Below are 25,033 nucleotides of genomic sequence, written 5' to 3' on the forward strand. Positions count from 1 at the left end.
AGTCAAAGACCGTGAGCCAGATATGCTCTGATTCTGGTTATCTGTCTTTGGATTTTTGAGCTATTTAGCTTTTTGCTGTTTTTTCCAAGAACATTAATTCTGCTAACTACTCACTGTTGGTTTTGTTCTTGTTTTGTTTTTTTTGTTGGTTTTTTTTTTTTTTTTGTAGTTAATCATTGTGAAGCAAGAAGATAAGCTGGAAATGCTGTTCAAACACTTTCTAGTGGAGGACAAGAGCCTGAGTGGGGGGGCTTCATATGTGGACTTCCTGTGTCACATGCACAAGGAGATTCGGCAGCTACTGAGCTAGAGGAGGGAGTGGTGCTGGAACTCAGCAGTGACATTTCAGTCTCCACTAATGACCTGATCGGAAGGCCCAGCGCCCTCAAAAAGGACAACATAGAAATCTGTACAATTCCATAATTTTTAATACACATTGCATAAGCAGAAATCCTTTCAACCTCTCCCAGTCCCGTATGAGAGATGAAAATTTTTCCTGGTGAGGGCTTAAAAAAAAAAAAAAAAAAAAAAAAAAAGGCCTTTGATACCAGGTCTTTTACTTGCATTTAAATTGTTTCCTGTGCTTGGCAGGAGTTCACCCCCCGACCCTGTGCTCGCTAATCCTGTCGTAATGAATGTAGTTTTTTTCAGTTCACTGTACATGATTCAACATCGGGTGAAAAAGCGATAACTCTTCAAAACTTCTGGTAGTTGCTGTGTGTTTGTATGGGCGTGTGTGCATGCTCCGAGTGTGAACAGGATGTGCAGGTGGGGAGGACAAGAGGCAGGTCAGGTGATGGGAGCTGGAGCAGCCAAACATTTTGTGTCTCCTTTTGAGGGAAACATGACATTGCAGAGCACAGGTGTATCAGATGGCTGTCTGACCCAGAAATCCATGAAAGAGGAAATGAGTGGTAAGCCAGGAGGCAGCAGGGCAAATTTATTTCCACAATCTTCCATGTTCTGTAAGTTGCTGTGCAGATCTGTAATGGAGTAAATAATAGTTCAGTGAGCAAAAACCAACACCTTCTGAACAGCGTAGGGATGGAGACGGTGCTTCCTGTTGGTGTGTGTGGTGACTCCTTTGCTTCTCATTGCACAGCTCTGTAATGTCCTACTCAATCCGTGTTCCATGGCCTCTCCTGCAGAGCTCACCTATCTGTCCAGATGGTGGTGGGAACAAAAGCCTCTTAACCTTAAGCAGAAAATACTTGTAACAAGGTGATGTGAGGCTCTGTAGGAACTGGATGATAAGGAAATGGCCATTTTCAACCATATTATTGTGAATCATGGCAAACAAGCAGGAATTTGATTTATACTGATGCAAATTCGAGACTGCTTTGTACCCTGGAATACAAGGAAGGGGATATAAAAACTAGAATTTAGACTGTACTCTAGTAGGTATTGCAAGTACCTGATTTTGGTTATCAAAAGCATCTGGGCCATAGTGAAGAGTTTTGTTACTGGATGTTTATACCTTCTCCCATTCTACCTACTGATCAGCTTGCAGAAAACCTTTTTATAAGCCTGTTTGTTAAACTAAAATACCTCAGACAGATTAATCCATCCACTTTGGCCACTCTGCTGCTCCATTCTGCACGGGTGGATGAGAAGACTCCTACGAAGAGGGAGCAAGTATAAATCAAATTCAGAATTCTAAGGGCTTCATTTACTCACTTTTGAAAGGAGGCTTCTGCATTTTAGCTTGAACACTTAACAAGTGTTCTTACAATACCCAGGAGTTTTAACTACCAACAGCACTAAAAGTGGAAGGAAGAATGTGGGTGGGTTAGAGAACATGTTATCTGGGCTTAATATTTCAGGGGAAAGTCCTTGTTAAGATCAGAAAAATATCTGGCTGTGGTTTTAGTTCCATATCCTGTAGCATGTACCTAAATCCATTTTTCTTCTAATGCTGCTAGTTTGTCTTCCCTCCCATCACTACACAGAAAGGGCAATATGAAAATTGTAATGGAGAAACTCTTTCAAGATGTAATTGACAGAACCTTTGGTGTTTTTGTATGAATGTGGCCAACTTTTTACTCCACGTACTGCCTCCAACCAAAAAATCTAGAGGATTTTTAACCAGAGGGCGAAAAAGAACTTCCCAGGAACATAAGGCGCAGCAACCACAGACTTCCACAAATACTAATTTCTAGTATTAATATTGGGGGGTGTGGGGGTGGAAATGAAATCATAAATGAACCTTTCATTTTCTTCACTTGTTTTTTCCAATACATCTTTTAATTTGTAAAGAAATAAAAATATATTAAGATGTATTTTATGTCATTGTTGGTAAATAAACACTGCTTATTTTTCCAAACCCTGTATTGTGCGGGAGGGAGGAGATGGGAAGGGCTGAAGTCTAGCTGATGGATCCTTTACAATCCAGTATTCTGCTGACCAAATTTAGTCTTTTTTTTCCTCCACACTGAATGATGATAAATTCAACAAGAGTCAACGGACAAAAGGTGCTGTTTAATCTCATTGTTACTTTGCTTAGATGATTGGTTTTTAACTTTCTGCCCCTTCTGAACTTTCATTTTGCAAAGAGATTTTTCTTTTCTCTAACACTGCTCCTGTCAGATTGATTGGGGGGTTTTTAGTCTACCTTGGAAAGTATTACCCTCACCTTGTGACAGTGTTTACTTAAAGACTTCTGCAGTCTTAGTTTTTCAGAGAAATAGAGCAGAGAAAGATAGCAGGGAAGCTGAGTGGGATTTTTTTGGGGAGTGGGGTGTGCTAATTGCAAAAATAAAGTTGAGTGAATTGGGAGTGTAACTTGACTGTAGCCTAGAACATTTATATTGTACAATTTGCTGAACAACAATCTGTATGAAAGCACAAGACAATCATTGCTAAATATCCAACAGTACTTAAGTTTGCTGTAGAGTATTTTTGAGATTACTCTCCTACAGAATGTACATTATGTCCAGAATCTGCTACTGAACTGATATATTGTGATAATGATGGGCCTTGTGCACTTTGTACATTAATCGTGTGGAGTAAATTGTGCTTGTGGGTGTGTTTGTGGCAGCACCCCTTACGACGCATGTGGAAATTGCGTGGCGGTGCCCATGTCTGTTAGTATTCTGTCGGGACCTAAGTGGAGGAGCTGGTGGCGTTGGCATGGGGGTGGGAGGCTTTCTGCACTGACTGTGGTGTGCTTCTCGATCATGCCCAAGCAGCATCAAGGCCTAACTTTTCAAAGGAAAGCAAAAAGATGCCCACATTTTAACCTGTTCCTTATGCAGACAGAGGATTCCTTTTTGCTCGTGTCCATGCTAACTCATGTCCTGTATTCTCAACTGTCACTTAAAAGTATTGTGATTGAGATTAAGTTATCTCATAAGGAATGAATTTGAAGCTTTTAGCAATTCCTTAATGGAGTGGTATTCTGTTGCATTTTTGTAGTGTAGCCCAAACTCAGCTTTGCAAATACCAATTTCCCATTTACAGAACATTTTAAAGCCAAAGGAGTTATTCAAGGTTGGTGCAGACAAGCAGCTTCGAGAGAGCTTTAAACCTACCTGTAGATATTAAACCCCCCGATTTTTCTGTTTCTAAAAGGTGTTTTCTGTTCCTTCCCCTTGTGGTCTTCAGCAGGAGCCGGGGCCGATGTCCGGTCGCACCACCTGAACGCCTGCTTGGCTGAGGAACCACCTCCCTGCAGGTGCGCTTGCTCCCGGCTGCCGCGCCGCAGAGGAGCAGCTCGGCTGTCCCCTGCCAGCGGCTGTTCTGCTGCCGCAGGGGTCTTCGCAGCCGGATGCAGGGGCGTCGGGAGCGGAGGGGACTCGCACCGGCCTGGAGTAAGGCTGCGGTTGTCTGCGCAGAGCTCTGTTACTTTTCGCCGCCCCTACCAGCCGCTTCTGATTTGCGTTGGGGGTGCGAACTGACAGGGAGGGGAAGAAAGGGGTCGCGGCGGCCGGCGCCGCCCCGCCTCGGCACCCCCCGGCCTGGCCCGGGCCGCGCCGCGCTCTGCCGCCCCTTGCGCCCCCTGCGGCCGTGGGGCGCGCTCCCCGTGACGGAGCGGCGCCCGAGGGCGGGGCCCTTGCGGCCGCTTCCTGGGGCGGGGCGGGCGGCGTTGGCCCGAGGGCGGTGGGCATGGGGGGCGGTAGGCCCGCCCGCACACCGCGGCGGGGGCCCGCTTGCCTCTGGGTGACGCTGGCGCTGGCCTGGGGCGCGGGGGCCGCGCTGGGCACGGAGGGGCCGGGCGTGGCGGCCTCGGGCGGGCCGCCAGCGGGGGAGGAGGCCGGGCTGGCGGGCGCCGAGGAGCCGTGCGGGGCGGAGGGGTGGGCGCAGGACGCTGTCCCGCCGGGCGCAGCCTTCGTCGCCGCCGCGTCGTACCGCGGCCCCGGCAACAACGACACGCGGAGCAACAAGGCGCTGCCCATCCTGCTGTGGTGGAGCGGAAGCCTCTTCCCCCACTTCCCCGGTGACACGGAGCGGATCGACTGCCCGCGGGGGTCCTGCCTCGTCACCCGGAGCCGGCGGGTGGCCCGGCACCGCCGCACCAAGGCCCTCATCTTCTACGGCACCGACTTCAGGGCCTACGAGGCGCCGCTGCCCCGCCTGTCCCACCAGACATGGGCGCTCTTCCACGAGGAGTCCCCCATGAACAATTACGTCCTCTCGCACTCGCCCGGCATCCAGCTCTTCAACTACACGGCCACCTTCCGCCGGGACTCCGACTACCCCCTCACGCTGCAGTGGCTGCCCGGCGTGGGGTACCTGCGGGGCCCGGCAGTGCCGCTGGCCGAGAAGGACGCGTGGCGGCGGAAGGGCTACGCCCCTGTGCTGTACATGCAGTCCCACTGCGATGTCCCCTCAGACAGGGACCGCTACGTGCGGGAGCTTATGAAGCACATCCAGGTAGGTGGGGTGCGCAGGGGAGCTGTGGCAGGGCGTTGCTGTAGGAACTGGGTCCACCCGGCTGCCCCCCTCCATCTCCTCTTTTTAATGGGGTTGGTTTGTCCTTGGGTTTAGCCAAGACCTGAATCATAACGGGATGCATGCCCACTACAAGCTGGACAGAAAAGCTGCTTGTATTTGTTCCCGACGTGTGGTCTAGACTGCACCGCATGCCAGTAGGTAGGCCTGATGGGAGCTGTTAGTTGTGGAGTTGGCCAGACTCGGGCTCTGTCACAAGTTGGGCTAAGCCTGCATAAGCTTGGTCTTGTGGACCAAGTGCTAGAAGTCACTGAAATCTCTGGACCTTTTAAGTTGGTCTACAGGAAGGCTGTCCATTTACAAGCCTCGGTCCTATTTAACAGTACAGGCATGCAACCAAAAGACAAGTTGCCGTGTTTTGAGAATCCGCTCCTTATCTGCGTTGTGGTAGGACCACATCATTTCTATGGTGGTTTGTACTGCTATGGCACAGCTGACGCGGAGTAGCTTTATAAACTGAAATAATACAGTTTCTTTCAAGCAGAAAGAAAGCTTAGTGCTTTTTGTTCTTAAAAATTTTGATGGATAGGTGATTAGGAAAAGAATCTATTTTTAGTTGTTGTCCAAAATATCTTTTTCCTAGTCACTTCTGCCATTTCTATTGGTTGTAATTAATTTATTTTGTAAGTTCATCATGTACTCAGTAGTAAAGACAAAAGAATTTTTAAAATACAACTGTGTTGTCAAAGTTTGAAGCAGATTATACATCAAGTGTATTGTCTTTCATTTTTAGACAGTATTCTTTTAGCTCCCTGCATCAATTTTTCTCAGTCTAACAAACAGAAAATTTTTGCTGGCCTGCTGAGACTGGCAGGAACTGTGTATAATAACTGTTTGGAAGAGTACCGTATCTCTGTTAAGTAGAAAGATGACTTTTAAATTAACATAGAGAGAGTTGAATGCCCTTCTTTACTTCTCAGTTTCTGATTTATCCTGTAATAAATACATTTTTGGATGACATCTTCCTTTCTGCACACTGCCCCCACCCCTCAATCTGTAGCATAGTTTATGCTGCTTTTGAAACTGAATGCTCATTTTCATCTAAAGCTGTTAGAACTGGGACTCTAGTAGTAGTCACAAGGGAAAGAACTTGAAGTGAAGTGAAGCTAAACTAAGGTAGCTAGGAACTGATCAAAGTTAGGAATTTTATGAGAACTACAAGCTCTGAAAACAAACTCTAGACAAACAAATCACTTGTAAAGATGCTGGTTGTTATTTTAGGTTGACTCCTATGGGAAATGTCTGCATAACCGTGAGCTTCCTAGTGAGCGACTGAGAGACACTTCTACAGCCACTACAGAAGACTCTGAATTTATGACTTTTATCGCCAGGTACAAGTTTCATCTGGCCTTGGAGAATGCCATATGTGATGACTACATGACAGAGAAACTGTGGCGTCCAATGCACTTGGGTGCTGTCCCAGTATACCGAGGCTCCCCAGCTGTGCGGGACTGGATGCCAAACAACTTCTCCATCATCCTTATAGATGACTTTGACAGCCCCCAAGAGCTGGCAAAGTATCTTGATTTCCTGGACAAGAATGGAGAGGAATATATGAAGTATCTAGAGTACAAAAACCTTGGTGGAATCAAAAACAAGTTCTTGCTAGAGAGCTTGGAGAGGCGGGAGTGGGGTGTGAATGACATGACTCTGCCCAATTACCTGAATGGCTTTGAGTGTTTCATCTGTGACAGCGAGAACACCCGGGTCAAAGAGGAGCAGGAACATAAAAAGTCTCGTGGGAAAATTCCAGCTCCCAGACCTCGCATAGCTCAGTTCAAGCACATGGGATGTCCTATGCCAACTCCCGGGTTTGGAAGTGTTGAAGACCTCTCTGGAGGAGACAGGTAATGCACCAATACTATGCTTTTTTGAAGGAGAAAAAGCTTCAAATAATACTGTCTGTAACTTTTAATAATGCTTTGTACTTAAAGGAACTCTAAATACATCTCCAGTTACATTTTGTATTGTGTCTTGTGGGTGTTACGGTAGTTCTGCTAGTGTTGTGTAACACTGAGGCTGAAAAAGAGGCTTAGGCAGTGGTATTGGTTAGTGGTTGAATGAGGAGCGTGAGTCACCCATAATACTCTGTTAAAATGCTCTGTGACCTTGGGCAATGTGATTATCCTTTGGCTATCTTAGCCTCTTTGTTTGTTTGGAGGAGGGATGGGTTTTGGTACAGTGATGGTAAAGCATGTGGTAGCCCTTGGGTGAAAGATGCTCTATACCTCATTACAAAGTACTGCGTTAAGAACGGGGTTGCCACTGTTTAGTGCAGGCCTGGTTAACTCCTATTGGCTTCAGAGCAGAAGTTAGGCTCACCCAGAATACTTTACAAGACTTTTTGTTGTTTCGTGTGACAAAATTCTGACTTGTGTTGAAGGACTCCATGCCATTTATGTAGGAGAGGGACCTACATAATCTGACCTACAGCACAGAGCATAGGTTGACTTGTCCCCTTTGCACACAGGGGTTGCTAGTGCTGCTGGAATCTCCCAGGCCTCTAACCTGGTGTTGGCCATCTTTGCCCTGAAGTCTGTCAGCAGGGAACTAAACACACCAACCCTCAGGCAACCACTTTTGACAGGCAGACTACGGTTTTGTTTGCATGGTCTGCTTAGTATTTATACATGCTTTGGTATAAAACAAGTCAGTGCTGGGGTTCCCAAACCTTGAGTTTTCCCATTGACAGTGTTTGAAGTTGCAGTGGCTAGAAGGAAGGGCTCTGGCAGTTCATAAACACTGTGTGCACTTTCTGTAGTATGTATTATTAGTGTGACATGTTTGGATCCCCTGGGTTTGTATTTCTTTCCATTACCTGCAGCAGTTTCTTTCTTTTTAGGCAATTACTCAAGTGCATGCAATTCACGTTTTATAAGCCATCAGACAGCCATCATAAAGATAAACCTTCAGTCACAGAAGACCTTGCCTATGTTCATAGCTATCACCAAAGATTTCAATGTTCTGATGTCAGTGCCGCTGTAGCATTAAATTAATGACATGTTGAAAATATTGGAAAGATCTCATGCACTGTCCAGAAGGAAGCTGTCAATATACTCTATCCCAGTTTATATCAGTTTACAGGTTTGTTAATAATTTCCTAGACTAAGGAATCGAATGCTTAGGAGTGTTAAAATGTTAGAAGAAACAGTGTGTTGAAAATGTAGAATCCATTATATCAAGTGTGCTAGCCCAGAACTAAGTTCCACGCTCTAAAAAAGTTTTTATTACACAGAAAAGCATGAAGAATTTTGTAAGTGTAGGGAACTACTCTCTGCTGTGTTTGGATGCTTTAAAAAATGGCCAGCTGAAGTTAAAAAAGTAAAATAAGCCTGAGGTCATTCAGGTTGCTTAGGAAATGCGTGTTTTGCAAAACTTGTGATGTTCATTGTTAAAAAGCATTTTTCACAATACAGTTAATTCTGATATTGACTAATTGAAAAGTTACGCTTGTAAGTAAAAGGAGTCTATAATCCTCTGTTTTCTGTTGGTTTATTGATTTATTGGAGCTTTTTTATAGTAATACCTTTTCTCAGTCTCAGTAGTAAAATGTGGTTTTTCCTTGTAGTGTGCCATGCAGCGTCCTACTCAATTCTCTTTTTCATAGATTTTTCTTTTGCTTGAGCAGCAGATGGCAGCAGAGGAATACCTCTGAGGGCACAGCAGGGATGCCCATGCCTCTTGAAAGCTCAGGTACTCCCATCATTCTGTGCAGTGGTCGTCAGCTAGGGGTTTTGGGCAGCTGGTCCGTAATCCAAGCTACAGTTGCATTCCGCGGAAGTTTCCATGTCTTATCGAACCATAGTATGTTATTTGCCCTGTTTGTAGACATGAGATGTGTCTGGAAAAATTGTACCAGGGAAGCTTTACATTGTCGGCTATCTACTTTAGAAAGATACGTATCTATACCTTCTGAGGCATGATCAGGGGGATCTCCAGTGAAATACAGTGGTTTCTATCTCATAAGAATCTGAGCTGTCACTGTTCTTATCTCCAAAATGGAACATGATTACTTAGAATTGTAAGTAGTGTGACAGTAACAGAAAATTGCCACCAAAGCATTAGCTAAACATGCTCATGTTTTGTCAGTAGTATTATGTCAACAGTATGATCGATTTAGATGATTGTCTGCTGAGCCAGTCAATTGTGTATTTTGTTACTTTAGAAAACATTATTGTGCAAAAATGAGGCAGGCCTAGTGGAGTTACAAATGATAGGCTATATGCAACATACAAGGTCTTGCTATAAACATACACTGTGACTTGGAGTTCTGGAGGCTTCTAGAACTCAGAGGATAACAAAGGCAATTGGAGTTGTAGAGCAAGTACCCAATTACAATAAGGTCACACTGTATATCTACATGCTCTGTAACCCTTATTTCCAGATGTAATTGGTTTTTAGGGTTGACAAATGTGCTGAATTGACAGAACTGTTACATCAGAATCTCTCTCTATGTAGGTAGGTGTATGTGGCTGGAGCACATTATTGTACCTTCACCTTGTCTGTCCTTTAGCTCTAACTGTGGAGACATGGTTCCTAAATCGTTACGCTTGCAGCCTCACTTGTATTTGTATTTCTGGGCTCAGATTTGCCATGTGTACACCATAAGGTGTCTCTTGCAATAGAATCCAGTAATCATCCAGGACTAAAGATAGACCTGTATCTCATAGTAATAACATTTGAGGTGTATATAGTTGGTAGCTTCAGGATATTTGTACAGTCCTGTTTGCACAGCACTTTTTTCCAAGAATCAGAGTGAAATTATTTTCTTAAAAACCAATAACAGCAACGTAAAAAGAAAAATACCAAAGTGTTCTTACTTAATGTTTTTGACAAAAGTCTTTACTTGGATACTGGAATTCCCTTCAGTGTTCTTTCCATAGAGGTCAGCTGGAAAACTTTTTTTTTTGTTACCTACTGCCACTTAATCTCATGTCTAGTACTTAATGCAAGTATACTCATTTTCCTAATGTGTGCCCTTATTTGGTGCTGCAAAAAACAGGTAACTCATGTTGGCAGTCCTTCAACAAAGGTTAATGAATTTAGCTGGTAAGCAACATGATCTCACAGTACAAGTGCTGCATTTTGCAAAGGAGCCTTTCAGCAGACATTTCATTTTAATGCAGAAGTAAGCCTCTGTCTGTGATCCTTCACATTGTAATCTGTGTTAAAAGCTTTATTTTGAGGTCTGTGTTGGTGTACACTGCACAAGTGTCCCACCACAGATGATGCTGTTGACCACAGAAAACATACAAGTTGTATGCTGCCCCACAAAGAAAGTGACTGTGACATGTTGTGCGTTTCTTTTGGTCTTCTGGGAGTAGTGGGTGAGATCTGCTTCTGGGCAGTGCAGCCATGTTGATTTAATGTATGGTCTATGGAGTGAATGCAGAAGGCACTGTACTTATTTCTGTGACTGGGAGGGGCAAGAAGTAAAAAGCTCTGTATATAAGTTAACGAGTATTGGGTAACTCATATGGACAGATGAACAAGAGCATCATGTTTGGTCTGTCTTTCCAAAATTTGTGATGGGCTTATGTGGCTGGGTAGCAGATACAGTGGAGAAGAGAGAAATAAATTACTGCCATACCTTGGTATAACACAAATGAGAGAAGTAGTCCACGTGATCGTGAACAGGAAGGGAATTGCTGAAAGTTGCACTGATGTAGTCTATGCTATGAGAAGTTTGAGACTGTATGCATTGAAAAGAGAAAACCTGTACGCAACCTGGTCTGGAGATAAAGAATAGTCAGGGTTGAGGTTTTTTTGTCTCTGCTGTTATAACCTGAGTTTGTAATGCATAGCTGTCGTTCTCTAATTGTTAAATGGTTTATCTGGAAAAAAAAAAAAATCATTCTTAGGCTAACTGTTAGACGCATACTGGCCATGGAGGACTACTCTCAAAATCATGTAAGGACTCTCTACTACATTTTATTTTAATAGAAGTTTTTATTCTCTACAATTAATAATTTAATCTCTTTGGTTAACACTATTGCCACATGCTGATATTTCTAGAATGTTGTAAAGCTAATAGTGAACTTATATTTTTTGTAGAGAATTTTCATAACATTTCTTTAAATGACTGGGAGCACAATGGCATGGTAACAACACACTTTGTTATGACCACCTCTGGCCTGTTTTCCTCTTAGGTGAAAGAAAAAAAAAATGTTTCAGTGCTGTTACAGCTGCAGAGTCATTTGGGGTTTTTTAATGCTTTATGGTGGTGTCTCTCTTTTTTTGTTTCAGTTGGAAAGAGATGTGGCTGCAGGATTATTGGCAAAGCCTTGATCAGGGTGAGGCTCTCACTACGATGATTCATCGCAATGAGTCGCATCAGGGAAGATTTTGGGACTATATGCATGAGATTTTTCTCAAGAGGACAAGGCCACACTGACCCGTCTTTGTAAGAGCTTGATTTCAAAATTGCATTGACAGTTGAGACTGCAAATTCTTACCTTGCTCCAAATGTTTGCCTTGAAATAGAAGAAAAACTCTCACAGAGACTATTTTTTCTGGTGCATGAAGTGAGTAAGTTTCTGTTATGCTTGGATTTCAGCAGTGGAGATCTTAGCAACTGCTTTGATTTGAATTTCAGCTGTGTGGCATGAAGCCACTCCTGACTTGCAGGTGTCAACATATAGGGCAAAAGAGGAATTTACTCTCCTTTTGCAGTTGGTATAGTTTCCTTGTGGCTTACATGACTTCAGAAGAATACCTTTTCAGACTCTTGCTCAAAAGCCCAAAGTTATTTCAGGGATTTTTTTTATATTACAGGTTTTTTATAAGTATTTTATCAGTCATTTATTCTCCTCATTAAGGTGTACTTTTAGCTGCTATTAACCAATAGCTTTTCCAGTGAACGAATTAGGAAAGACAAGTGTCTGTGCAGAGCGATTGTGCCTTATGAAACTGCAGCAATAAAGTCTTTTCTCCCCAGGTGAGCATGCCTCAAATACTCCTGCTATTCAGGGTAACTGAATAGCTATGGGCAGGTCACTCTCTGCCTAGTTTTCCTCTTTTGCTAACTTACCAAGTGATACATACAATGGCATGAAAGACTAAATTACTTAATTCACAACTTTCAACAAAGTATTTCACACTAGAAAGTATCTTGCCTGGTATTGTGCAGAACTACAGTAAAATTAGTATGCTTTGGTTCTTTTAAGTTTCCATCAAATCTGAAGTCCCAGCTATAATTGTGACTCCTTGTTATCTCCTTAACGCTAGCAAAGAGGCCTTTCATATGTTCTTTTTGAGCATCTGCAGCTTTCTGCAAAGACAAATACATTTTAACAATGGTGCCTTTTCAGTGGTCTCTACAGTTTGGATACAAACCTTGCAGTCTTCCTGTGCTGAAGTGGATGGTCAGAATCAGGTACGCTGAGGTGGTTTTGTATCTCTACCAAATCTTAACAGTATGATGCTGGTTTGTGACTGGAGCTCCTGAAAGTAAGTGATGACATGTGGATAGATCTTCCTTGTTGTATAGCGTGTATCTCTTACAGATATCAATAAAATTCACTATTCCCTGCCATGTTGGATACCTTTCTGAAATAATTGATCTTGCATTGGAAGGAGACTAATTCACTCAGTCTCACGGGTTTAAAAGCACAGGCAAATACAGCCATACTGCAGTGATGTCTCTAATGGTATAATGGTATTTTCTTTCTCCATTTCTCCTCCCTCTTCAGAAGTAACTACTGACTAAATAGCCAGAGTTTATCTATGTTGGTAATGAAAGTCAAGAGTCTGTGGAGTAATTTCATGTTGTAAGGCAGTTCATATATTGCTATGGGCAGTCTGAAGCCTGTTAGTAAAAGTTAGGAACAGGAGTGAATCTACATTCCATCCCTATCTATTGCTTAGCTGTGGATGGATCACTTAATCTCTTTTTTTTTTTTTTTTTCACATTCCAATTCATAATGTTATAGATATGATATTATAGGTATAATATCAGTATAGGTAATGATATGCATCTCTGCCTCTGAGGTGATACGATACTGCAGTGTTAAAATGAGGTCACCTTGACAGAGACTTCAAACCCATAACTATCGATGGATTCTTGTACATGTAGAAAATGCACACACTATACACTGATCTTACATGATACGTTTTTAGGAGAAAACTGCTTTTTTTATCTCTTCTGCGATAATAGTAACAAATGGTTCTTCAGCTAAAATGTATTCATCAGTTTACATTCCTTATTTTTTTCAGTTACTCGGGAGAAATGAATACCTAAGTGACTATATCTGAATTAATTGCTGAAGTGGATTACTCAAATCAGATTAAGATTACAGTTATGTGTATTCAGGATTGCAGTGGCCATAATGTACTTGTTTTATCTTAATTTACTTCTCAAATTAAGGCTGCTTTAGTTCTGAATATCAGCTTCTACTGAACAGTTTAATGATTGTTTGAATTAATGCCTTCAATGACTTCATTGCATGTATCTTTAGAAAATCATTCAGTCTTCTTTGACTGTATGGTTCTCTTAATTACCTATATCTTAAAACCCTTTCTTATTCAAGTGTTGGTGGGATAGTCAGAAGGAGAAATTCTAATCTTTCTTTTTGTACTAAACATAAAGAATAAGAGCCAGGTACTAGCACATTCTCTTTTAGTATTTTATCCTGTAATTTACGTAAATTTTCTAGAAGTGGTATTTGTAACTGAGTCCAGGTATTTGTTCTAATTTATCTGTTGTTGCCAAAATCAGACATGCTACATTGAATGTATTGTCCTTGCAGGAATAACAGGAGGAAGTACCAATTTAAGCATGTGTATCATAGCACCTGGTTAGTTCTTGATTAGTGATGTCCTAAAGTCTCACTTTGCCTTCCTGCTCAGCAAAATGAGCATGTTTGTAAACTAACAGTAGTATTGAAGATATGGTGGTAGCAAACCAGATAAAAACTTACTCTTTGGTACCCTGATTCATTAATTTGCTAGTTCACAACCAAGTATGCCTTCCCCACTACTTGTTATCTGTACCCAGTATTTTACAGTCACCAGTCAATGAGTTTTTTTTAGTTCTACAGGCAGGTTTTTTGTTTGGGTTTTTTTTTTGCTGTTTGTATGTACTGCAGAAGACTGTTGCTTTGAGCTTCATGACTGTTGCCAAGCATGAGTATTTCTGATTGCCATATCACTTCTTAACACAAGTGTGAAAGTAGCATAGATATGAATGTAACTTTATCACAAATATTCTGTGGGTTTTGTCTGAGTTTTTCCAAGTACAACTTTTAGTTTGTACTTAAGAGTCACAAGGCAGTTTCAATAGCTTTCTCTTCTGAGTTCTTAGTGTCTTCCTAGGTTGAACTATTTTTTACAGTCTTACAGGTGGTGAAGTTCTCAAGAGGTAATGAGTATCAGCTACCACTCTTCACAGCTGTGATGCTTACCCAAGCCTTGTGTTTCTCTTGTATCTGCAGAGTTTTTTTCTGTAGTAATAGATCATACTAGCTTTATTGTCTCCTCTTATGTCACAGTATGTCCATGATTTATAAACAGTGTGTCTGTTGCCTGTATTAATACACTAAATATGTTTCACTGAGCCGTAATTCTTGTGCACCATATACTGAAATACTTCTTCCAATGCATAGTATGAATAACTTGTATAGCTGCCAGGCAAACTCCTCAGGGACAGGAGAGGCAAGAATCCTCCCCAGCTGGCTAATGGGTTGTGGTTGCAGTTCTGTTCCAGGCTGCTGACCAGCCTTCACAACATCCACTTCTCTGCACAGCAAGGACTACAAAATGTTGAACAAAGGTGGTTCTAACACCAGGGCTTTGCTTTTGTCGTTCTTCTGTTATTTGGAGAAGGCAGGAGGAGAAGCTGGGTCTCATGCCCTTGAAGAGTTTGTGAATGATTTACATAATTGTGCATTTGAAAGGATTACTATATAATGTGCAAAGACTACTGCCAGTCTTGGCCATAGTGAATTCAATTTACAATCCTACTTGTCTTTCTACTAGCAAGTACGTGAATGCAGACAAGAAGGAAGGTCACTGCAGCAGCTATTAATATTTTAGGAAAAGGTTTCTGGTCTCTGTCTTGACTACTAACTGGATTTCTCGCTTCACTGATTTAAATCCAAACCAGCTAGATGGTGGCTGAATGTCATCACTCATGTTGTGACTACTGGAAGGCTTATATGATACTCAGACTGAACAGTATATACATCTTTCTTATCACATTCTTACAGTGCAAATGCCTATACTCATAAAAACACAGAACTGAGACTAATCAGGTATTTTAGCAAAGATACCAAACATTGAGGATGATAAAGAGATTACCTCTGTAAACCCTTTGGTAGGCTTCTGCTAACTACCAAGGGTCATTTCACTGCTTGTCATGCATTTTGCTTGTGTGACTAGACAGAGGATTTCAAAGCCGTCAGGATAGCTTTATTCACTAGCATTAATGTTCTAAAAATAGATTATCTCCTCATTACTGCTTATATGAAACACTAGTAGATTCTATTGCTGCTGTGTCTCAGAATTTACTTGACAAGCTAGGATAAGTTTATGCCCTCTGAGAAGTAAGAGAGGAGAAACAGATTTCTGACAGAAGGTTAAAAATGTAGCAATCCAGTGCATTGCATTGGACAAGCTGAAGTTCTCATTCTCCTGCCAAAACGGTGACAGCAAGTGCTGCCTATTGTTTTAGTAAGAAGCTGGGTATTTTATATACTGAACTAGTAGTCTGTGTTTTCTGTTCTTTAGTAAGGACTGCAATTTCTAGGAAGCATATAACCTCACTGAAGAATATTGATTGGATACCTAACATTGATAATTTCTAGAAGTGAAAAAGAATTGCTTTTTCTTATTTCTGTCACTGTAGTAATTTTCAGACTGAAGGATCTCTGGCTCCTCTGTGATGGTAAGTAGAATGAGAGTTAAGCCACAATGGATGTGTATGTTTAGAGGGAAAGGAGAATGAGATTCTTTCCCTGGAAATGGTCTGCAAAGTGCAGCAGCTGGAGAATCACAGCAGAAATGCCCCTCCTGCACCTCAGCAGAGGGTAGTTTCAACTGGCATGGAAGAACAAGTAACTCCTAAAGGACTGGGAACAGGATAAATTTAATTGAAACATAGCCATCAGGGACATCACTGTTTAAACAGGCTCTGCTATGTTAGACAGGCAGCCATCTGCCTCCCTTACCATTCTTCCATACGCACTCTTCAGCCATTGTCCCAGGAGAGCCACTCCCTTAATGATTACTTGTCATCCATTTGGTTGGATTTAATTAAGATTGTTGATGGATCTCTAGGCACCTTCTGAGAAGTTGTATTAATCGGAAACATTATGGGGTGGCAAGTTCCTTCATTCTGCCCAGAGACCTCTACTGACAGGTTGAAATTTATCAGAGACAAAATCCTTTTAGTGATATGACCAGCTGAGCCAAATCCTGTGTCAGGCTTTAACAAACTGCTCTTACAATTCAGTGGCTTGGAGCTGGCAGCAAGAGGTACATGTCCCTGCAGAGGGATTAGGGAGGGTGGAGAAGAACGGAGCTGCAGGATTTGTTCCAGAGCTCTGACACGACTGGCATCTTAATTTGTATGCTGTTATATACATTCTTTCCTGCAGAAAAGACCCATCTAATGCTGAAGTGCCTCAGCTAGAGATGGTTCTGGGGATCTTGGAATGGATCAGAGCAGATCATTATACTTTGTGGCATCTCTGAGCAAATAAGGAAGCATCAGATAGTTTGCAGTGGAAACGGTCTGGATTTGAGTAGACCTGGGAGTTAGGGATTAGGGATGGCAGCTCAGAACTAGTCAGCTGGACAGAATAATGCAGAGCGGCTGATCTGATGGCGATAGCTCAGGATAAGGTAGGCTAGCATTGGAGTTGGGGAGTGACACATCAGAAAAGAAATTGCATCTGTCATTGTGCTAATGAATGCATTTGTGCTGATAAGTGCATTAAGTGCTAATGCTGTCCAAACACAATAGCTCAGCAGACAGGAGTAAGTCTGAACTGACTGGAATCTTGGCAAACTGGTTAGTTTCACCAGCAAAGTTAAAGTGGGGATGCCTTAACTTTTAAGGCATCTACAATTTGGAGTTTAAGGAGATCAGGGTGAGACAGCTGAGAATAAATTGTAGGTGAGGGCATTATGAAGTTGTATGAGAAGAACTGGGGCATTCAGGATAAACTTGGGTGAGTATACTGGAATTTGTCTGAAAGCTGGATCCATGTAGTTCAGAAAGACCTGGGTATCAATTCTATTCATTTCTTCCGATACAACTGATTTCTTAGCTTCATCCCCTAATTGTTCTTTAGGCAGTGTCTGGAGGTTTTGCATAGTTACTCCAGAAAGCGAAGGATCCATGGTGTAATTTCTCACCTCTTAAAAAGGTATTTAAGACAACAATCTCATTTTAAGGGTGTCTTATTACAGCATTGTTGCATCGTGTTTAATCGTGGCATAGCATTTACTGTAGCATTGTAACTGGCACGTACCCCAGTTGTGATAGAGATTCTTCTCGAATCTAATACTAATAGTTTAATCACTGTGGTTCATTTTGATTTTGACTATCTGAAATGCAGGCTAGGATTCATCTTTATTTGATTTCATCAACTGTAATTGATCCAAGTAAAGAAGTTGTAAATGCAGTTAGAATTTCACATGTTCTTTGTAGTTGTGCATTCAGGATTTGCAGTGAAACATCTATGGGTTCACTGATTGCTGTGTGGAGGGAATTGGTTTTCTGACTGTCCCTATAAAGTCAGCACTTCTGTCCCATACATTAGTGTCTCTGTGCTGTCCACTATAAAAAATACAGGCTACAGGGAGACTTGGCTACTGAGTAACACAACTCTTCTGTAGTTCTACATTCTCCCTTAAAACAAATGTTTGTGTCTTGCTTCGGACATCTCTGCATGGTATGTGCAGACACCATCAGGTACCTTATTCTGTCTGCTCAGGAATTTCTTAGGTTGATGCTGCAATCCCAGGCTGTATGCCAAAAAAAAAGATATTCTAATGCAGACAGCAGTAACTGACAGGAGGCTATTACAATTCTCCTTGTGTAGCTTGCCTTTCTCAGCCTCCCCTCCTCTCCCCCCCATTTTTCTTGGAATTACTTAAAAGAGAGATCAGCTTTTGAAGGTGAATGTACATGAAGGCACTGATGCCATTAGCTAATGTAATTTGGAAAAAGGGAGGGTGATTTACGGGGAGTTCACTTCAGCTTCTCTTATGTCCTAGTATTTGCGTCTTTCTTGTTACTGTTCTTGTGCAAGTGTAGTTAATAATTGCAGCAGGCAAATGCAGCAGGGAGAAGTGGGTATCAGTAGGGGTAAATAGAAGAGGGAAAAACAGGCGTGGATGAACCTTCCATGAACTGGAATACTGAAAAGTAGTTCATGTCCCTGTCTTGAATTTGCAAGACCTCTAATGTTTAGAGTTCCAGGATGCAAGCCCTCTAGCTTAATTCTGAAGGTGTCAGCTTGTTTTCCTCCTTCTCTGCTGGTAGCCAAGCTCGAATGATAGCTCATTTCCTGTCCAATCAGAAAAAAAAAGGATGTAGAGAAACATCCCTCTTAGCAAAATGTTTCAGCACTTCCAGGCAAAGTGTTTGAATTTGGACGTAAAGAGATGGAACTTTGCTCCTAAAGAGGGCGAAAAGGAATCTTTTGTTTACTTTAAAATGTCTTCTCATACTTTTCAAATTGGACTACAAGAAAGTACAATTTTTAAAATAACACAAAAGTAATTATAGAATCAGATATATTGGGATATATTGTCTGTAGATGCAGTAAATTCTAGTAATGATACTGAGAATATTCTGGTATAGGCCTGGTGATGTTTAGCTCAAGGTGACAAAATTTCCAATGTCTTGTTAACTTCCTCAGCTAGGCAGAGGCAAAGGGAGTGCTTTGGTTTTCATGTCTATAGCTATGAGATTTAATATATTTTCATCCAAAGCAATGTCCTGTGCAAAAAAAATTGTTCCCAGCATCTTTGGTTTGGCCTTCTGTATGTAGTCAGAGAACTCCAGATATGTAACTGTTCCCGTGGAAGAAAACTGATTCTTTGTATGCCCTCCAGTGCTCAAGGGAGATTGTTGGTGATACGGCAGTAAAATGGCTTATTCGGTGACTACTGTATGACAAGCATCTGAGTATTTTAGGTCCCCAGTGTCTTAACTCCTCAGTTCTCTACAGCTATGTTGTTCCTCATGCTGTCCAGAAATCTGTTTGTACCCCAGCCCTTGAAATGTTACTGTGCCTTCTCTATTACGTGCCCTTCTCAGCTGGGAACATAAGGGCTCCCAAACCAGACAGATGAGTTGAGGACTTCCAGGGATTTAAATCCTACACTAGGAAAGAAACTTCTGGGAACAAGGGGATTCTCCACTACTGAGTACGACAGTGTGAGAGCACCACTACCATTTAGAAGCAGCAGTTTCAGTATCTTCTTGGAAGATACAGCAGGAACAATGCAGGGGAGGGAGATCCAGCTGTTTGTATGTAATGGAGAGAGATGAAGGGCTGAGAACGAAGTGACGCCGACTTTCAAGCACCAAGAAGTTTCCACAGAGGTGCAAAAGATTTCCTTACGTTCCAGTTGAATTATTTGAAACAATCAGGATTTCTTCCACTCTGGTTGAAGTGTGTGAGCTCCTTCACGGGTGAGGTTTGCTGCAGGAAAAGTTTTGGGATGTGAACTGTTGGAGTTGCTACTGGCTGGTTCCGTCTGGCGCTGAAACTGTGAGAAACGGCTTCGTTTTCGCGGTCTTGGCCTGGACAAACGGGCTGGGGGAGGCTAGCCGAGGTCACGCCACGAACGGGCTGATGTGCCGTTTAACGGCACGGCGGCGTTACCCACCGGCAGCCGCCTTCGGGCTGTCGGAGCCGGCGGACGCGGTGCGCGGCCCCGGGCCCCGGCCGCACGCCGAGCCCGCCGCTCCGCTCCGCCCCGGACCGCGCAGGCGCTCGCCGGGTGGGCGGGGCCCGCGGCCCGCTCGCCGCGCGACCTGTCGCAAAGATCATGGCGGCGCCCGTCTACCCGGCCTGGGTCACCCGCTGGGTCTCCGGGCAGTGGCGGCAGAAGAAGCGGCCCCCCGCTATCCGCCCGACCCGGCCGCTGGTGCTGGCCAACAAGGTCGCGAACCGCAGGGAGCAGGCGGGAGGTGAGTTCCCGGCGCCAGGCCGCTCAACGCCCCCTCCCCGGGCAGAAGCGGGGGGGGCTGGGTCCCCGCCCCTGGGGGCCGGCCTGCCGCCGGTGCGCCCTCCGGCCTTGTCCACCGTTCTCCTGCCGCCTTACCCGGGGAAGTATCGCGGTGGTGTCGGCTGGGTCGAACTGGCGCTGTCGAAGGGAGGCGCCTTGCGCTCTGCGGGGCAGCAGGAGTCTGCGCTGTGCCGTGGGGTGAGCGCACGGGCTCTATTATTTTCTCGTACAACAGCCCCAAACTTGCACCGTGTGATATTCTGTATGCAAGTCACGCACGTAAAGGACTTTGTTACATCTTAGCATAGCATTTACCTTAAGAGTTCAGTCGGATATTGGCGGCTGCAGTGATGCTAATGTTTGTGCTGGCAACATCTCCTCTACACAAAACAAAGGGGAGATCTTTACTTCAGTGTTGTTTTTTCTCACCTGCCTCTACCCCATCTTAAACTTCTCTCTGGAGATTTATGCACTGTGGAGGCTGATAACATGAAAGCCCAAATACCTGAGATTTTTGGTTGTGTCCTTCCCTTCCAGAGGCGACATGCATTACGGAGATGTCAGTAATGATGGCCTGCTGGAAACAGAATGACTTCAACGATGCAGCTTGTGCCGAGGAGATCCGGATGTTCTATGACTGCGTGGCAAAGGCAGAAGTAATTAAGGCCTCTTTTGTGTTCTCAAGGGGTAGTAGCAGGGAAGGAGGAAGCCCCCAGTCATTTTTTGTGTGCCAACACTAATAACATTCTCTGAACAATTTGATTGGTGCTGTAACCATTTCAGCTGTAGGAGATGTAGATCAACATGCGGCCCTTCCCTTTTGAATGTGGAAGTTAAATTAAAATTTGAATTAGAATTAAAATAAAGGGCTGTAGGAAGGGACTGGATGTTTGGTAAGTTCTAACTAAGGATGAAACAATAGTGGCATCCAGTCTTTTTTGTGTTGTCAGATTCTTGAAGTAGAGCTCAGTTGTTGTCAGTTGACTCTAGCCTAGGCCATTTCTTTCGCTTCCCAGTTCTTAATCTCTGTAAAGTTTCAGCACTAATGAAGCAATAACAGTGACTGCTCTTCTCCATATTCCATGATAGTTCTGAATGAGGGAGAGTACAGTTTGGTGCTGGGGACCTGGGGAGATGTACAGTGTAGGTGAGTTTCTAAAACTGCTCTGATTCATAAAATTTAGAAGTAGCTGACTTGGGTACCAATACAATACCTGCATTATCTAGTCAGTGGGGGAGAGTGGTAAGTTATGATTCCCAAATTCCAGTCTGTCATAAATCTGTAAATAGTTCTGTGCTTGCAGGGGTAAGGTGATAGACACATAACCAGTGGTTTCAGTAATCTTCATAACAAACAGAATTTTCAGGATACATGAGGCAGTTACAGCTATTCTTGATTCTCTGAAAATTCGGACTTCTTTTAGGCTGTTTTTGACTTTGAAGGCTAGACAATTTCTTGAAAAGTAAAGTTCATATTGTTTGGAAATTAGAGGTTTTCAGCTGTATGATAAACTTGAAGCCAGGTCAGTTTCAAAAGCAAACTAAGGGTAGGTTTGTGTACTAAACTTGTCCTTAAACTGTTTCTGGGTTTCAATTTTTTTTTTCAGTAACAGTATCATCATTTAATAAATAGTTATTCACTGTTGCTGTTTGACAGCATAAATGACAAATTGTCCACAATTTATTTGGTAGATTACAAAGAATCAAATTGAATAACAGAAAGTAAAAAGAAAAAAGTCTGGGTTGTTACTGTAAATTTATATATTGTTAACTAAGAATATGGAAGAATATAATTCTTGCAAGATGTCAGTCATTAATTACATTATTTAAAGGTCCTCAGCTTTTGAAAGCCTTGTGATTATTGAGCCAAGTGCTATTTTAAGTGTTCCTTAAAGAAACGGCATTCTTCTGAAAGACCCAGTACAATTAGTCTTTGGGGGTGAGCGTCAGCTCTGCAAATAAACGGGTGATATTTTGAGGTTTCTCTTTTCTCTTTCAGAAGGAGCGCAAGGAACAAAATAAGGAGGACACCCTGTCACCCAGGGGAAACTTAACTTCAAGCAAAGTGAACAAGCTCCTGAGGAGGTTTCCTCAGACCACGCGTTATGTATAATGTGCTTTACTAAAGGGACTGCAGACAAGCAATTAAAGTCGGAGTTATTGGCAAAAAGGTGAAAAATAGACTTGAGTGAGTGCTTGATGTCCAGTGGTATCTGTGAGCGCTGCTGATGGACCTCTTGACCGCACCTCTGTTTCCAGAGCGAAAACACCCATCTTCACCATCAGCTGATTTTGTTCATGAGGTTCTTGGGTCTTGCGGTCTTAGGATTTCTGCAGTGTGTGTTCAGCTCACCACAGTGTGGAGCCAGGTACTCCCTGTGAAATAAAATCTTCTAGGAATGTGTGTAGATGCCTTTTCTAACAGTTAGACGGTGACTGTTCTTCATGTATAAGCTTCCTCCCTAACTTCTGAGCTGCTGTCAAAAAGTGCTCTGGCACAGACATTGAGCCAACTTAAAATTGTTAGTAATCTCGTGACTCGTACTCCTACATGTATGTATACACAATTTGGCTCCTCTTGAAATTTTTTTAATTCCTGCTGCTGTACAAGAAGGCTGTAGAATGATGAAGAAATATCTGGCAAAATACCTTGTTAATACACCATACATTGGTAAGGATCAAATATAACTTTAATGCAGAAGCTTGTGATTTAGACCCTCTGATTTGCAGGTGGGACAGGTATGGTGCCATGTCAGATCAACTGTGTTGTCTGTACTATAATAAAATCATGCAAGACTGTTGTTTGACTTGGGTGACTCATAATCTACCACAAAATGTTCCATTGTTTTGGTAAAAAACTGAAAGGAAGAGAGAAAGTTCAAGCATGGACTAATACTGAAATAATGTCATTATTAGTTTTGATTTTTTTTTTTCCCTAGAGTACCACAGAACTGTAGGCAGATCCCTCTTGTTTTAGGACCAGTACCTAATTGGTAAGAAAAATGCCATGCCTCAGAGAACTAAAGATATAAACATTTATATCACTAATTCTTTGGGGTGTAAAGAAAAAGCAGAGTAAGAGGGGTGTCCGGCACACATGTGACTGTAGAGTTTGCCTGGAGCTAGAGCTGACTTCTCTGGAGCTCCAGGCTGATATCTGTTCAACACGTAAATATTGGTCAAGTGTATTCTTTCAAGTTATTGGAGCAATTTTTGTTTAAGTGTTACTTAACAATGGCTCATCAGTGAGTTATCCCACAGGGTAGCTTATTCTTTTGTTGCTATTACGGCATAATCAGCTCTTTCAGAGGACTTAGGGTCAGTAAGAACATGTTGTCCATATCTAAGTGTGGGAAAACACTTTGGTTCTATGACATTTTGCATTTTCAGTCCAAAAGACACTCTGAAAAGGAGAGCTACTTGCTGATTCTTTGTTTCTGAAGGAGACAAGCTAAGCTGGGAGTGAGGAATTGGTGAATTCTAAATTCACTTCTGTTGTTGATGATGGTTTTTCTTTCTTTGTATTAAAACTTACAAGTATAGTTTTGCACCTCTTCAGCTAGCAGCTGTGCTCAATGTACCAAATTCTAGTGTCCGTGAAGAACAGTCTCATATAAGAGGCTGTAATAGAGAAATGAATGCTTTTTTGTTCTGTTTTTACTTTTGAAATTTTGTGCAGCTCCCACTAATCTGGACAGCTGGTTTTGGATTTTACTGCTTCTCTGTGAGCTTCACAAGTTCAGCTGTTTGGGGTTGTTTCCAACCTTTTACATGTCTACTGTAAGCTTGAAATGGCTATGCTAAGGTTTTCCAGTCCTTAAAGGAATGCATTTATCTGGACAAAGAAGGAAGGAAAGAGAGTGCTTTTCAGATGACCCACATTTTACAGTGCTTCTTTTAAAATAAGTACTCTAGCAGTTCTTTTGGCTCAGGATCCCATGCTGTAACCAAAAAACCTCCAGTTACTGATGGTCCTTGGCAATTTCAGCTGCTGCTGTTTCCCCATGTCTCACTGTTTTATTTTGGGTGTTTAAATGTGTTCCTTGACATGCTCCTATTGGGGATCATTCCATTAATAGTTCGTGGGTGTAACTGCCGCCAACGACACTGTCCTCACTGAGCCCAGGGCTTGTAACCACCCCACGATGCTGTTGCTGGGGAATAAAAGAAAACTCGGTTCTGGTACTGAGCCCACTGGTTAAGAACATTGCTGCAGAGACTTGTATGTGATTGTGTGGTGGGGAGAGAATTAAACAAAAGCTGACTAGCTGTTCTACCCTCCTAAGTCGGATTTACAGGATTTAAGCAAATCTGTTGGAATTCCTTGATCTTACTCCTGTTCCTTACAGCTTGAGTATTACACCAGCTCTGGGTATGACTGCTATTAACTATCTCTCTTTTTAGGCTTTCAGTGAAGATCTCTTATGGAGGAAGCATTGATATTTCAGCTGGTCGTGATGAATAGTAGTCCTGCCAGTTCAGGAGAAATTGGTTGAATTCCAGAGAGCCAAGAACATTATAGGAGATGATACTTCTTGTTCAGAAGGGTCAATACAGAATAATCTGGAAAAATTAAGATGGAAAGACTCTGTAGAGAATCATAGACTTACCATTATAGAACTGTGCTCATATCAGGGTGATAAGGTGATTTGTGTTAAATGGTGGACTTCGATATTTACAACTACTTCAAACTTGCCCACACAAGAAAGTTCAAGATATGTTTTACCTTATCTTTAGATATGTTACCTATCTAAACTGCCATAGTTATATTGGTGTAATTTCCTTCTTGGTCTTCCTCTCCACCTTGGAGAGGGCCATGTAGCCATGAGAGGCTTTTGAGAATCTGAGATCCACCTCTCTCAAGAAAATGTGCCAGAAAACCAGGGCATCTTGGCTT

The 25,033-nt window shown here is 42.6% G+C and overlaps 3 protein-coding genes across 4 annotated transcripts in view; all 3 read left to right on the forward strand.

Annotated features, from left to right (window-relative positions):
• SEC24C (SEC24 homolog C, COPII component) overlaps window positions 1-2,284 on the forward strand; it is a 39,062-nt gene extending 36,778 nt beyond the window's left edge. For both annotated transcript variants that reach the window (XM_086466313.1, XM_086466314.1), the window contains one exon: window positions 170-2,284. In XM_086466313.1, coding sequence (XP_086322439.1) covers window positions 170-310 — 141 coding nt within the window. In that variant the 3' untranslated portion in view covers window positions 311-2,284. The remainder of the gene's footprint in view (window positions 1-169) is intronic.
• Window positions 2,285-4,104: 1,820 nt separating this feature from the next.
• POFUT4 (protein O-fucosyltransferase 4) lies at window positions 4,105-12,482 on the forward strand. Its single transcript, XM_009953846.2, has 3 exons — window positions 4,105-4,872; window positions 6,172-6,797; window positions 11,197-12,482. The coding sequence occupies exons 1-3, from the start codon at window positions 4,105-4,107 to the stop codon at window positions 11,342-11,344; spliced, it is 1,542 nt and encodes a 513-aa protein (XP_009952148.2). The 3' UTR covers window positions 11,345-12,482.
• A 7,474-nt stretch (window positions 12,483-19,956) lies between these two features.
• CHCHD1 (coiled-coil-helix-coiled-coil-helix domain containing 1) lies at window positions 19,957-22,936 on the forward strand. Its single transcript, XM_086467060.1, has 3 exons — window positions 19,957-20,098; window positions 20,674-20,792; window positions 22,136-22,936. Exons 1-3 carry the CDS (start codon window positions 19,957-19,959, stop codon window positions 22,247-22,249), a joined length of 375 nt encoding a protein of 124 aa, XP_086323186.1. The 3' UTR covers window positions 22,250-22,936.
• The last annotated feature ends 2,097 nt before the right edge of the window (window positions 22,937-25,033 follow it).

This window comes from Leptosomus discolor, chromosome 6 (assembly GCF_034619465.1).
Source record: "Leptosomus discolor isolate bLepDis1 chromosome 6, bLepDis1.hap2, whole genome shotgun sequence".
In the NCBI taxonomy this organism is placed as follows: Eukaryota; Metazoa; Chordata; class Aves; order Leptosomiformes; family Leptosomidae; genus Leptosomus; species Leptosomus discolor.